Raw genomic sequence first — 12,339 nt, 5'->3', positions numbered from 1 at the left:
GAACATATGGCTAACCATTATTACTTCCTATCATCCTCTCACATCAGATTATCCTTAATGGAATAAAGCAGGCTTAATGCATAACCACTTTCTATATGGTAGCTGGCTATGCTAATACAACATAAAGAGAAAAAAATATTTCAGGTAATTTTCAAAATTCCGATGTAAATAAATCCCAGACCCAAATTAATATCCCATATAAGCTCTCTGAATGGATGAGCAAGTATGTCTTTACGTTCGTAGATTAGAATATTTTATATGATTTATAAGCCAAACTGAGGCACTTTTGAGAGTGAAAGGAAAAAGTAACCAGATGGGATGAGGGGATGCGAGGCATACAGTGGGGCTGTTCCTGGCAATCCAGTGTACATGGTTACCCTACCCAAGTCCTATTCATAGGAGGCACTCCGTAGACGTAGACGGTCCCTCAAATCACGTTTATGTCAGTGACAAAAATAGGGTGATATTTAACCACCCTAGACCTCAGTTTCTATACCTGTAAAATGGACATATTACCCTCTCACCTATTTCATAACACTTCACTGAGTAAAATATCGAAGTTAAATTAAGCAAGCTGCAAATGCAATATGCAGGTATCAATATGAAGGTATCAGCCCTTAATGAAAACTACCAACTGTAGAGCTTGAGTTTTTCTTTAAAAGCCCTTAAGAAGTCCATAAATATCTGAAACTCTTGAGTACTCATGACTAAAACTGTCTATTTTACATATACACACATGCATATATATTGTACATCTTTATTATTTTTACCATATGAAAAGTTCTTTTCCAAATATCATGGCTCTCTTGCTTCTTAGAACCTTTTACATAAAGAATTAAGATTTTTAAAAAAATATATGTACCTTTAAAAAATATATTTTTTAAAAAATATAAAATCACACAAGAACTGCAAAAAAATACTGAAACACATAGGTTAAGCTACTTTAAATACAGAAAATTCATTTAGAATCTTGATGCAGAGCTAATAAAAGTAATAATCTCATATGGAATTCCTTGTATGAAATAGAAGAGTGAGTTCAGCAATGCTTCTTTGGGTGTTTGTACTAGTGTAATTCAACATCCCAATAGTAACGGTAATGATATATATTAATGTGATTATCTACCGCACTGGGAGTGTCTGGGAGCTTCAACCCCTATTGAAATATATCGTAACTCACTCAAATAAGTGTTAATTCAGTTGCACTAATAACCCAAAACCATGGTCCTTGAAGCAAGAGGCAGTACAATATGTTTCATGTGTATCTTATCATTGACACCTATTATGAAAGCCTCTCAATAGAAACTCAGAAGTGCTTAACTAATTACCATATTTATTTGTACTGATTCGAATCAGAAATATGTACTTGGAGAAATTAAGGTTAGAAGGGAAGATGAATAAAAATGCTATGGCAAGACTAAAGAATTATCAGATATACTTTTGGAGTTCTTTTAATGTTGTTCTAGCATTCTAATAATTCAAAGATGTGAAACATAATATTAACTCCACAAAAATACTAAGTAAAATGATACTATAGTAATGATAACCACTAACATTTATTGAGTACTTACTATGTATCAGTATGACAAGGACTTATGTACAGAAATAAGGACATACAATCCTTCTCTATGAGAAACTCATTCTGTTGACCTCTAGATATATAGAAGAATTCTGCGTGTGAACTTACACAGCACTTTCTAACTCTACTTTATCTTCGATCTCCTACAGGTCCTTTTATTATGAAGGGGATCATTTAAAGGACCTCTTGAGGCCCTTTCCATTTCTATGACACAATGTCAATATTAACTAACCCTCAGATTTCATGGATGATTTCTCAGCCGACTTTGTCCAATATTCCAAAGAGAGGAAAATCTGTCATAAAGAACATGTTTCATAAAGCAATAGTTTCCATACCTAATACACAAGAGCCATGGAACTGTTGAAAAATAAAGATTCCCAAAATCCAAACCAGATTACTAAATCAGGATCTCCAGAGTTGAGATCTGGAAATCTGAATTTTAAAAAAAACTCACAGGTAGGCCTGATGATCAGCCAGGTTTAGGAACCATTCCCAGAAAAAAAAACAATTTTGAAAATATAGACACATTAGTTTCAAGATTCTCAGTGTTTATTTTGTGGTACTGATGGGCTGATATAATACCGTACTATTCATTTCTGAACATGGAAGAAATTACATACAAATAGGGCTTCAAATAAATACATCCACTGGCTGGTTTTATTCATAGGGCTTTTTATATAACACTGGAAAATATGTCTAATTAAAAATTAATATAGTAGTGCAAAACTGTCATTCTATTTGAACTAATCTTCACGGTTAATTAACAAATTAAAATATCTTTGTGAAAATATCTGAATAAGTGTTATTTTGAGAAAATAATGTTATCAAATTATTCACAAAACCTACTGATTAATTTCTGGAGAAACATGTTTTTCCTTTGGCAATCTTACAGAGTTTAGAACTAGAAGGAATTTCCTGAACAAGCCAATCACATGATTTCTGGATGAGGGAACAGAGGCCCAGAACGGTTTCAGGAACTCACTGAAGGTCACGAGACCGCTTAGTAGCAGAGCCTGGACTAGATCCCAACTCTTCTACAAATTGTTTTTCCTTAAACAAACAATAAAAAAGATAAAGATGTTTGCTGAAAGGCCTACAGCTCCTAGATTAAGAAGCTGAATTGATCTCTGTAGGATTATGATCTGATTTTTGTTGTTTCTGCACACTTACTTCCTAATATGTCTACCAAAAATATGTATTAATTGATAATATAAGTTCAGAAAAATAAAATCTTACTGTTTCATCTGGTGCTCCATGACGATCAAACTGGTAAAATGATGCTACATGAGTAATAATCCACCAACTGAAACCTAATGGATCCCTGGGCTGGATTACAGGCATAGAAGGTCTTCTCTGGTCACTTGATGTTTCAAAGAGTGCTTTAAGTAGCTTATTCAACCAGTGCCAGAAAGACTATAGAAACAGATAATATGATTCAATTAAATTAAGACACTGATCCAATAACCTGTTATTTGGGCTTTTCCCTCCATTTTTGTAATGAAATATACACACAAAAGAGAACACAAAGTATCCAAAACTTAAATAATAATAAAAATACCCAGGTTAAAAAGTAGAAAATGACTAGTACTTTAGAAAGATACTACACGTTCCCACAATTACATCTTCTCCCATCCAGGGGTAATCATTACAGTGACTTTCATAATAAATCATTCCCTTGTTTTTATAAGTTTTGCCATACAGGTATATAAGCCAAAAAGCACATATTTTTGGTTTTGTTCCTTTTTTAAATGCACATTTGTATTCTTTAGTGCCTTGTTTCTATTCCTCGGTGAGTTTCTTCTTTTCCACAACATTATGTTTCTGTGATTCATCCATATTAATGAATATGGCCAGAGTTCATCAGAGTATTCCAATATATGACTATATTATAAAACCATTTACCTGATTTACTGCTGTTGAACATTTGATGAGTTTTAGTAAGATTTTTTCTAGGTATTTTGTCCATTTCATGTATTCAACATTATTAAGCATAAAGTTGTTGACAATATCTCAACTTTTTTTAGTATGTGTAGAATCTGAAGTCACGTTCCTTTCTTTATTTCTAATATTGATTCTGTAATCGTCTCAAGAAAGATTAGGCAATTTTAGTAATCTTTTTGAACAAATTTTTGGCTATTTTTATCTTTTTCGTTGACTCGATCATCTATGTTGCTTTTAGTTTCATAAATATGTTCCAGTTCTATTTGCTACCTGTTACTTTCTTTGGGTTTATTATGGAGGGATATTTTGCCTAACGTCTGCCTAAAGTTTTGCCTAACTTTGCCTAATTTAAAATTGCTGACCAATAACACTGTAAAACACAAATCTCCTAATAGTAGGAATCCAGTATTTGCACTTTAGTTTGTTTGTTTTGTCTTTAGCTTTAAAGTACATAGCAAAAATAGTGCATTCTAAGTTACCTAGGTTAGTCCTCTCCCCACCCCGTCCTCCAGTGTGCTATTCACCTGCAGTATAGTTAGGTTCCATTGTTTCTCTTTATATTCCATTGAATCCCCTTTCCACACATGTTAATCTATTTCTGGAGCACCTGAAAGATTAACATGGTTCTAAAGGCAGAACAACACATTCAAACCCTTCCACTCCATTCTCACTCATTAATCTTCCATTCCTACCCACCAATCTCAATAGTTCCTGATTTGTCTTTCCAGTATTTTTGAGCACAACTAAATACTATACGTATTTCCTTATTTTCTCTCCTTTGTTATAAAAAAGGCAGCATCCTGTCAATATTTTTTTGCACTTTGCTTATGTTATTTAACAATATATCCTGAGAATCACTCCATTATCAGTTCAGATATCTTCCTTATTCTATCATACAAATGCATAATACTCCAGTGTGCAGGTATCCCATGGTTTGTTTAACCACTCTCCTGGATAAGGGCATTTAGGTAGTTTTTAAGATTATGCTTTTATAAACAATGCTGCAATAAATAGCCTGATGCATGTGTATTGTTGAATTGTTGCCGGAATATACTGAGGGTAAACTCCTAGAAGTGGGATTGGTAGGGTCAAAGTTATAAAAAATCCTCATCCCATACTTTTTGAGTCTTTTGTGGGGGGTGGAGGGGCAATGGTAAGTTTTTATTTTATAGAACATTTTTGGAATATTCTGTATGCAATGCTTAAAGGTGGCAACATGTATACACATACACTTGTTTGTGGCAGGTAAAACATAATACATACAGTTAAACAATTCTACAATATTTGCAGGTGGTACAGCACAGGTATCTGCGGCCTCATTCAGGCACTTGCGGAAATGTGAGAGTGCACATAAAGCATATTTAGGTCTGTTTCTCCAAAAGAAGAGGAGTAAATTATTTCAGCTACTCCTTCATTTTCTTTTTCTAACTTTCTTAAACATGCACTTTCTTAATGTGGTAGAAAAAAACGGTCTGTGGCATCAAATAATTCTGCATTTGAAGCCAAGCTTCACATATTCTGATTCTGTTATTTGAACAGTTTACTTAACCTCACACTCATTCTACTTTCTGGCATATAAGAAATATCACTCGAGGAATATTAATTAGCTTTCCTTCTCATCTGGGAAATTGAATTGAAGTCTAATTGAAGTCTACTGGATAATGAGTGTTGTTTTTTTTTAGGAAAATACTCATACAGATACATGCAGTATTAGCTACATGTTTAGAATATTTTCTGTGACAGAAATATGTCCTTGATCAAATTAGTTTATGTTCATTCTTGGAGTTCCCACATCATTTTAGGTGTGTGTGAATTCCCAAACATTCCTGAGCCTTCCTATGTTTCTCTAATTGCTTCTTATCCTCTCCCCCTGGGAAGCAGCACCCTGGTGCCTTCACAAAGGTCAGCAGCAGCCCAGACAACAGTGGAAAATAACTTCTTAACCCTGAACTGCCTCATCCCTTTGGACAATTTCCTTAGAGCATCAGTCCTTTAAACATTGACCTGCTGCAGAAAATGTCTCTCTCTCAGAGGGAAAACTTCAAATTTCATTCAGTCTTCCCCTCCGTTATTCCAGAGATAGGGTAGGGGAGACCAGGGAGTAGAGAGAAGGAATTAAATATTTCTTTCTGGAAGAATGGTAGTGTGCACACATACACACACATTTCTTCTTTTAAAAAATAAATTGAGTGCATTGTATAAATCAGTACTGTCACATTACAAATTTTTTAAATCCTTATACAAGATAGAAAATAAACAAGAAATCTCTGCTTTCAGCAGTATGGAAAGCTCCTACAAACAGGTCCTACGTGAGGCTTCGCCTGCTGTTAACATTCTGTGATAGCATTAATTCCCAGGAAGATGAAACACAGGCTTCCCTGTTCTTCCTGAAACTCAACTGCTTCTTGTGTTTTTCTTTCTCAGTTTATCCAAATGCACCTTGGTCTCTAAGGCCACTGCAGGTAGTCAGTGCAAAGAATAATTTTTAACTTGCTCCTCTGTTGTTTTAGAAGGACTTTTTTGTTGTTTTGTTTCCTTTTGGTTTGGTCACTTTTTCTTAGGCTTGAGCTTTTTTTTCAGAAAGTATCTCATAGTGACAGTCCACATAATCTCCATAGAGTAAAAGGTGGGCCCTAAATTGCTTTTCTCTAAGCTGGGGGCTTACTCTGTTCTGCCATATTGGTTAATTCATTCAGTTTTAGCGGCTAGAAGCCGAAGATCAGTGTCAAGCATGGTCAGGCGAGGGCCGTCTTCCAGAACAGACTTCTGGCTGTGCCGTCCAAGGAGGAAGGCTTTCTGAATCTTTTTAAATGCTCCACTCTAGCCCTGTTTTTATATTGTTTTTTAGAAATCTAGGGAAGGTTAAATTATTCTGTTCTTGTAAGTTATTTGATCGTTTTGCCTGGAGGATTTGAAGACTTCCCCCAGGACCTGAAGGATTTTCTGTATGTTTGAGGTCAAATAGTTTTAGTAGCTATGTCTCAGGATGGATTATTTGCAGTTAATCTTCCAGTTATCCAGTAGGCCCTTTCAGTATGACAATTTAGGTCTTTTATTTCTGGAATGTTTTCTTGGATGATAGTTTTGAATGTTAGTTGTATCCCATTGTTTTGTTTTCTTCTATTGAGACTCCGTTTAAAATAACACTATTTCTTCTTTGCCTATCTTCCATTTCAAATATTTTTCTCTCTACCCCTTTATATTCCTTTACCTCATTTCTATTTCCTTGGTTACCTTTCTTACCCTTATTAAATTTCCATTTGAGTCTATTCTCCTTGGGACCTTGTAATTTAGTCAATTCTAAAATGATTTCTATTTCCATTGTTCTCCTGCATTCAACTTATTCTTTTTATTCATTCCTGGCTTTTGGTCTATTTATTTTAACATTGGAATATCTTATTCAAGGTGTTCTTTTCTTCTACAGCCCCAAATGCTTGTCTATTTAATTCAGTCTGGAGTGCTGTCTTACAATTTTCTTCTGCTTTGTAGTTGTTTCTGGGGAGAGGGTATCATCAGCTAACGTATTATCAATTCTGTTTTCATTAAGTAACTTTAAAAAGACTTGCTTGGTTTTCCTCTTTTCATTTTATAGATTTAGACCATTTTAAGATTCCTAGTTCTGTGGAGCTCTCTTTTGTCAATGTACCAAAGTTCCATTTCTTTACTGGATATCTTTTTTTCTTTTTTTTGATCCTACATTTTCTGCTTTTATTTCCTGTCACTTTCACCACCCAATCATCAAGGGGGACCACTTCCTTTTTTCCTTATTTTCTAGAAGACTGCCTTCAAAGACTGCCTCCTCATGTCATGCACACATTTTTATATGCCTATCTTATGTCAGTTCTCTGATCTACAAAGAAATTTCTTCAGTATTTTCACATTCTGGCAATGGTTTTAGACCAACGTTATGACTACTGCTAACTCCCTTCTCTCCTCTGAGCACTTTTCTGACTGCCTTGGCTTGCTAGAAAGTTTTGTGGTAAAGCTTTGGTGGTTTTTACTTTATAGTTTTGAATATTCCTCTCTTACAGTTATGCTTTCCACATTTTTTGTGTGTAGCTTTATTTGTTTTTGTCGTTCCATGTTTACGGGGAGGTTAAGCAGGAAGATGCAGGTTTAAGCATCCACCCATTGTCATGGCTGTTGGACAATATCACCAGTTTAGATGTCACTGGCTTGAGATTTTTAGTACCATCTAGGCACTGTGAACTCAGGCTGTAACTGCATAAGGACTGGCTTGCGATAACAGACACACAATTTTAAACTTCAAAGCACCAGTTAAAGACAGGGAATTTTCCTTTCAAATTTAGTTGAGTTTCTAGTTCATCATTTTCGGAGCCCAGATTTATGAGTAGTTGGTATATTAGTAGGCTATGAACTTGGGTTGTCTCTGACCTTTTATCTTCTCTGTTTGCACCTTACAATGTATGAAAGCTAACAGTCAAGTTTACACAATTCAGCACTGCCTCTAAGGTGATGAGGCAGTTTCAATGTTCAGCTGACCCACATTTAGTATTTGGCCTTAGTATTTCTTATTTTCTACAAGCTCACTGACACACTTTAAATGGTTATTATATGATACCCAGCATAATTGGATTAGATTATTTTTTTAGCAGGAAGGTTAAACTGTCTAACTTTCAGAATATAAACTTCTAATTTGACTTTCAAAATAAAATAACCTTCAAATCTGAGAACTTACTTTAATAGTATTTAAAAAATGAAATGCCCTCAGATATTCATTATTTTTAGACAAATAAGTCAGGTTACTACATAAAATGAACAGCACACAAATCATTTAGGTTAAACAATATATATTACTGCACAAATTTTTACAAATAATATTTTAAATTATGCCTACTTTTCTGCCTAAAATAAAGAAAAAGACTAACAGCAACAAGTATAATCATGCCTGCATTAACTCTATGTGGTTTACACTTTCAAGTCTGAAATTTATAAAATAAGAACAATTCTAAAGAAATATAAAATTCTTAAACAATAAAGATAACCTTTGCAGAATACGGAAAATTGATTTTTACTATGTCAATTAAATAAAACATACTGGCAAATAATCAAAGGGAAAAAACTGCTGATGCATTGCAATATTTAAATCTCATTGTAGAAAACTAAACACTACTGACGAACCAAAATGCCAGAAAAAAACATTTCCTCATTCAGTAAGTAAAAATACAATAAATTTATACTTAGTAAACTTACTTTATTTTATTTACATTTAGTAAATTTACTGCTACAATAATTTAAAGTAAATATAGTACTTGTAAACCTGCAAAAATGCACTCATTATTAAAATTAGATAGCAGTACCTAAACCCCAAATTTGGAAAGCTGGGAAATTAAAAAAACCATAAAATATCAAAAGTACTTTTCAATATAACATAAACCATTATAAGCATCATTTCGCAATGAATTGTTTGTACTTAAATCCGGGTATGGATATTTCTCTTTCTCTCCTAATCCACAACACTTGAAATAAAACAAAGCCCCATTATAAAGACTTGGCTCAAAATGAAGTAAATTTCCCATCTTCCCGTTTGAGCTTTTCTTCATTCTTCCTTGAAATAAAATACTGTAAAATTGACTGATAGAAACCTATGTTTTATTTCTCCCCAAATCTAAATCGGTCACATTTTCTCACTAAAATGTTTCCTGAATTACTAGAGTATTAAATATTTTAGCCCAAGAGATTCTTGATAGAACAAAAAAAGAACTTAAGAAAATAAGACAAATTGTGTACTTATCCTAGATATTCATATTACCAATTCAGGGTTAAAAATATAGGTATTTAGTAATTAGTTAATGCTCCGTTTAGTAGTGGTTGTTGTCTTATAAAGAAGGAAATCTCTAAGCTGTTTCTTGGCCAAAACCACTGCATAAATTCAATATAATTAGTAACAGTAACTAACATATAAATTTAACAACTTACTTCAGAGAGAGACCATTTACTTCTGTGGTCTAGAAGATGAATCAGTAGAACCCATAATTCTTTAAAGCATGGACATGGGCAATGGTGACTCATTAATGCTTCAGAAGGTCTAACCTGTAGAAAAGAACCAAAATGAGTTACTTATAATAGAGCGGAATTATACATGCCATACCTCTCCCCAAATAGTTTAAAAGAACGATTTAGATAACTTAAAATTTATGCTCAATTATATAAAATTGTTTATAAAAAAATGTACCATTTCATTAACTTTTAAAAAGACCCATTTTTGAATAAGTTCCCCAAAGTAATTCTCAAAAAACCCTGAGGCCATCCTGTGGTCACCAGCCGCCCCCCAATCCTTTCACCCTTCCCCCCCATCCCCAACCCCCTCCCCCCCCACCCATATGGCATTGTACACCAGAGGCTGGACATTAATGAATGCCAACTATAATTTTATGTGTATAATGTGATGGCTCGGTGTGAGGTCGGGGTGGTGGTGAATGGCGGGAGGGGGGTTCACGGTGTGAGGGATGTAAAAATAAAATAACATAAAAAATAAATAAATAAAAAGACCCATTTTAAAATGAAGAGCACAGACTAATTTTCAACTTTTAAAAAAACTCTGCTTCAATCATCTAATGTAGTCCAATGGTCAGCAAACCTTCTGCAGCTAGATAATAAATATTTGCGGCTTTATTCATGAGACAGTCTTTGCACAACTATTCAACTTTGCCACTGCTGTGCAGCATCAGCCATAGACAGTCAGTAAAAACGGCTGGCGCTGTGTTCCAGTAAAGTTTTATTTACAAAAACAGGTGGTGTGTTAGGTGTGGCCTCAGGGCCATGGTTTCCTAACCTTGACCTAATCCATCAGCCACAAGAAAAAGATTTCTATTAAAAAGTTTAGAAAATAAATTTTGACTCACTGTAAAGCAAACTAAAAATTTTTACATGTCAGAATAAAAATATTAGGGATATGTGAAGGTTAAGCAATTTTACCATTTTTATAAGTATGTCCTTACTGGCCCTAAATAATGAAGACAATGTGGTTTATATTTGTAAGCATTGCTAAACTTCTGAAATTCAGAATGTATATATTATTTCACATACATCACATATACACTTCTATTTTTTTATTTTTCAATTAAAATTTTAGTTTCAGGTGTACAGCATAGTGGTTAGACATTTATATAATTTAGGAAATGATCCCTGATTAGTCTAGTACCCACCGAGGACTATACATAATTATTACCATATTACTGACTATATTCCTTACGTGGTACTCTACATGCCCGCGACCACCTCACAACCATCAATTTGTATTAATACTTCCTAATTCCTCCACCTTTTTCATCCAGCCCCCAACACCCCTTCCATCTGGTAACCATCACTAACATAATACATAGTAAAAGGAAACTGTTAAAATATTACTATATCATAGCTGGCTAATTCACTAATTATATTAATTGTAAATATAGAGACTAGATTTAAGAGATACTGAAAATAAATATGTAAAACAATCTAATTTTAAAAAATTATAAATCCTGATTTGCCATAAGTAATGTTTACACTTGTAATCTGAAACAAGTGACAATCTATAAATTTCCATTTGAAAATGAATGTGTTGTGACACCTTTAAATCTTTGTCTGCATTAAACACTCTACATAAATACAATTTAGTAAAAACAAGTTATTTCCTCCATGATCCTAGACCTTTTATGAAAACAAGCAAACAAAACTACCCTTTAAATTTGTCAGCTAATTTAGTTAATTACTCATCTTTTTCATTATGTAACAGCAATACAACAGATTATTACAGGGCTGGCTTTTCCTATTTGAACAGAAGTTAAATTTCCAATCATTATATTAAACGTCCCGTTGTTATTTATTTTTGACAAGATGAAAAAAATATTTCAAAAGAAAAAGCTCTAAAACTCTAATTCCAGCCTGTTTTAAAAGTTTAAATCAAATTCTTTTCTCGTGCAACTCCCAGAATATAGTAAATGTAAAACTGAAAGAATTAACCAGAATTTAGATTAAATTCTTATAGCTTAAACCACATGTATTAAGGACTAACTATTGCCACTAACTACCAAAACCACAAATAAACTCTTAAAGCCTTACCTTTTCATACCTGTTGAGTGACAGGTATATTAAATCAAAAAGGAGATTTTCACAATGTTCTTCAAATAGGCTCACATTGGTTAAATTGTCACCTGCCAGATTCATAAACTCATGACCATATACAACTTGTTCTGAAATTGTAATAAAATTTATTTAAAACTACAGATTTTATTAATTCAGAAGGCATAAAGTGACTATATACCTTTAAATTGACTTAAAACTGTAACACATACAGTTCAAAGAAAATTTTTTGCAAATATAAGTTATATTTTAGGGAAATCCTGTCTTATATAAACATCACCAAAAAAATTTCAATCCTTCCAAGTACCATTCAATAGACTTCTTTTTTCTTACATCTTTGAAAAGCAACAAAGCAACAAAAGCAACAAAAAATAAAAGAGGGTAAACACTAGAAAATCTTCACCCATATTTCAAACCAATAAAGCCTTTTAAACATTATTATTCTTTTAATAAATCATAATAAGTTAACCATGTGCAATTCTTTTCTGGTGTGAAATAAAGCAAACCAAGGTAACAGATACCAAAATTTGTACTTATATCAGAGTAAGTCCACTTGAGAGAGAAAATTACATATTTGTGTACATCTTTGTATGTTTGCATGTATATATGTAAGTGTACACACATATAAATATATATAGACACATATATGTATTTATTAGTTGAAAGGCAGGTACTGAGGTAATGGATGTCTTTATAACCTAAATAATAAATAATTTACAACTAAATAATATTTCCAG

General features: G+C 33.2%; 1 protein-coding gene across 1 annotated transcript in view; it reads right to left on the bottom strand.

Annotated features, from left to right (window-relative positions):
- The window catches only part of MMS22L (MMS22 like, DNA repair protein), a 113,565-nt gene that overhangs the window by 89,376 nt on the left and 11,850 nt on the right, over window positions 1-12,339 (bottom strand). The window contains exons 8-10 of the mRNA XM_081044935.1: window positions 11,582-11,712; window positions 9,458-9,571; window positions 2,813-2,989 (exon numbers count right to left, since the gene is read on the bottom strand). Coding sequence (XP_080901061.1) covers window positions 2,813-2,989; window positions 9,458-9,571; window positions 11,582-11,712 — 422 coding nt within the window. The remainder of the gene's footprint in view (window positions 1-2,812; window positions 2,990-9,457; window positions 9,572-11,581; window positions 11,713-12,339) is intronic.

This window comes from Rhinolophus hipposideros (assembly GCF_964194185.1).
Source record: "Rhinolophus hipposideros genome assembly, chromosome: 3".
NCBI lineage: Eukaryota > Metazoa > Chordata > Mammalia > Chiroptera > Rhinolophidae > Rhinolophus > Rhinolophus hipposideros.
This window is presented reverse-complemented; position numbering and strand designations above follow the sequence as displayed.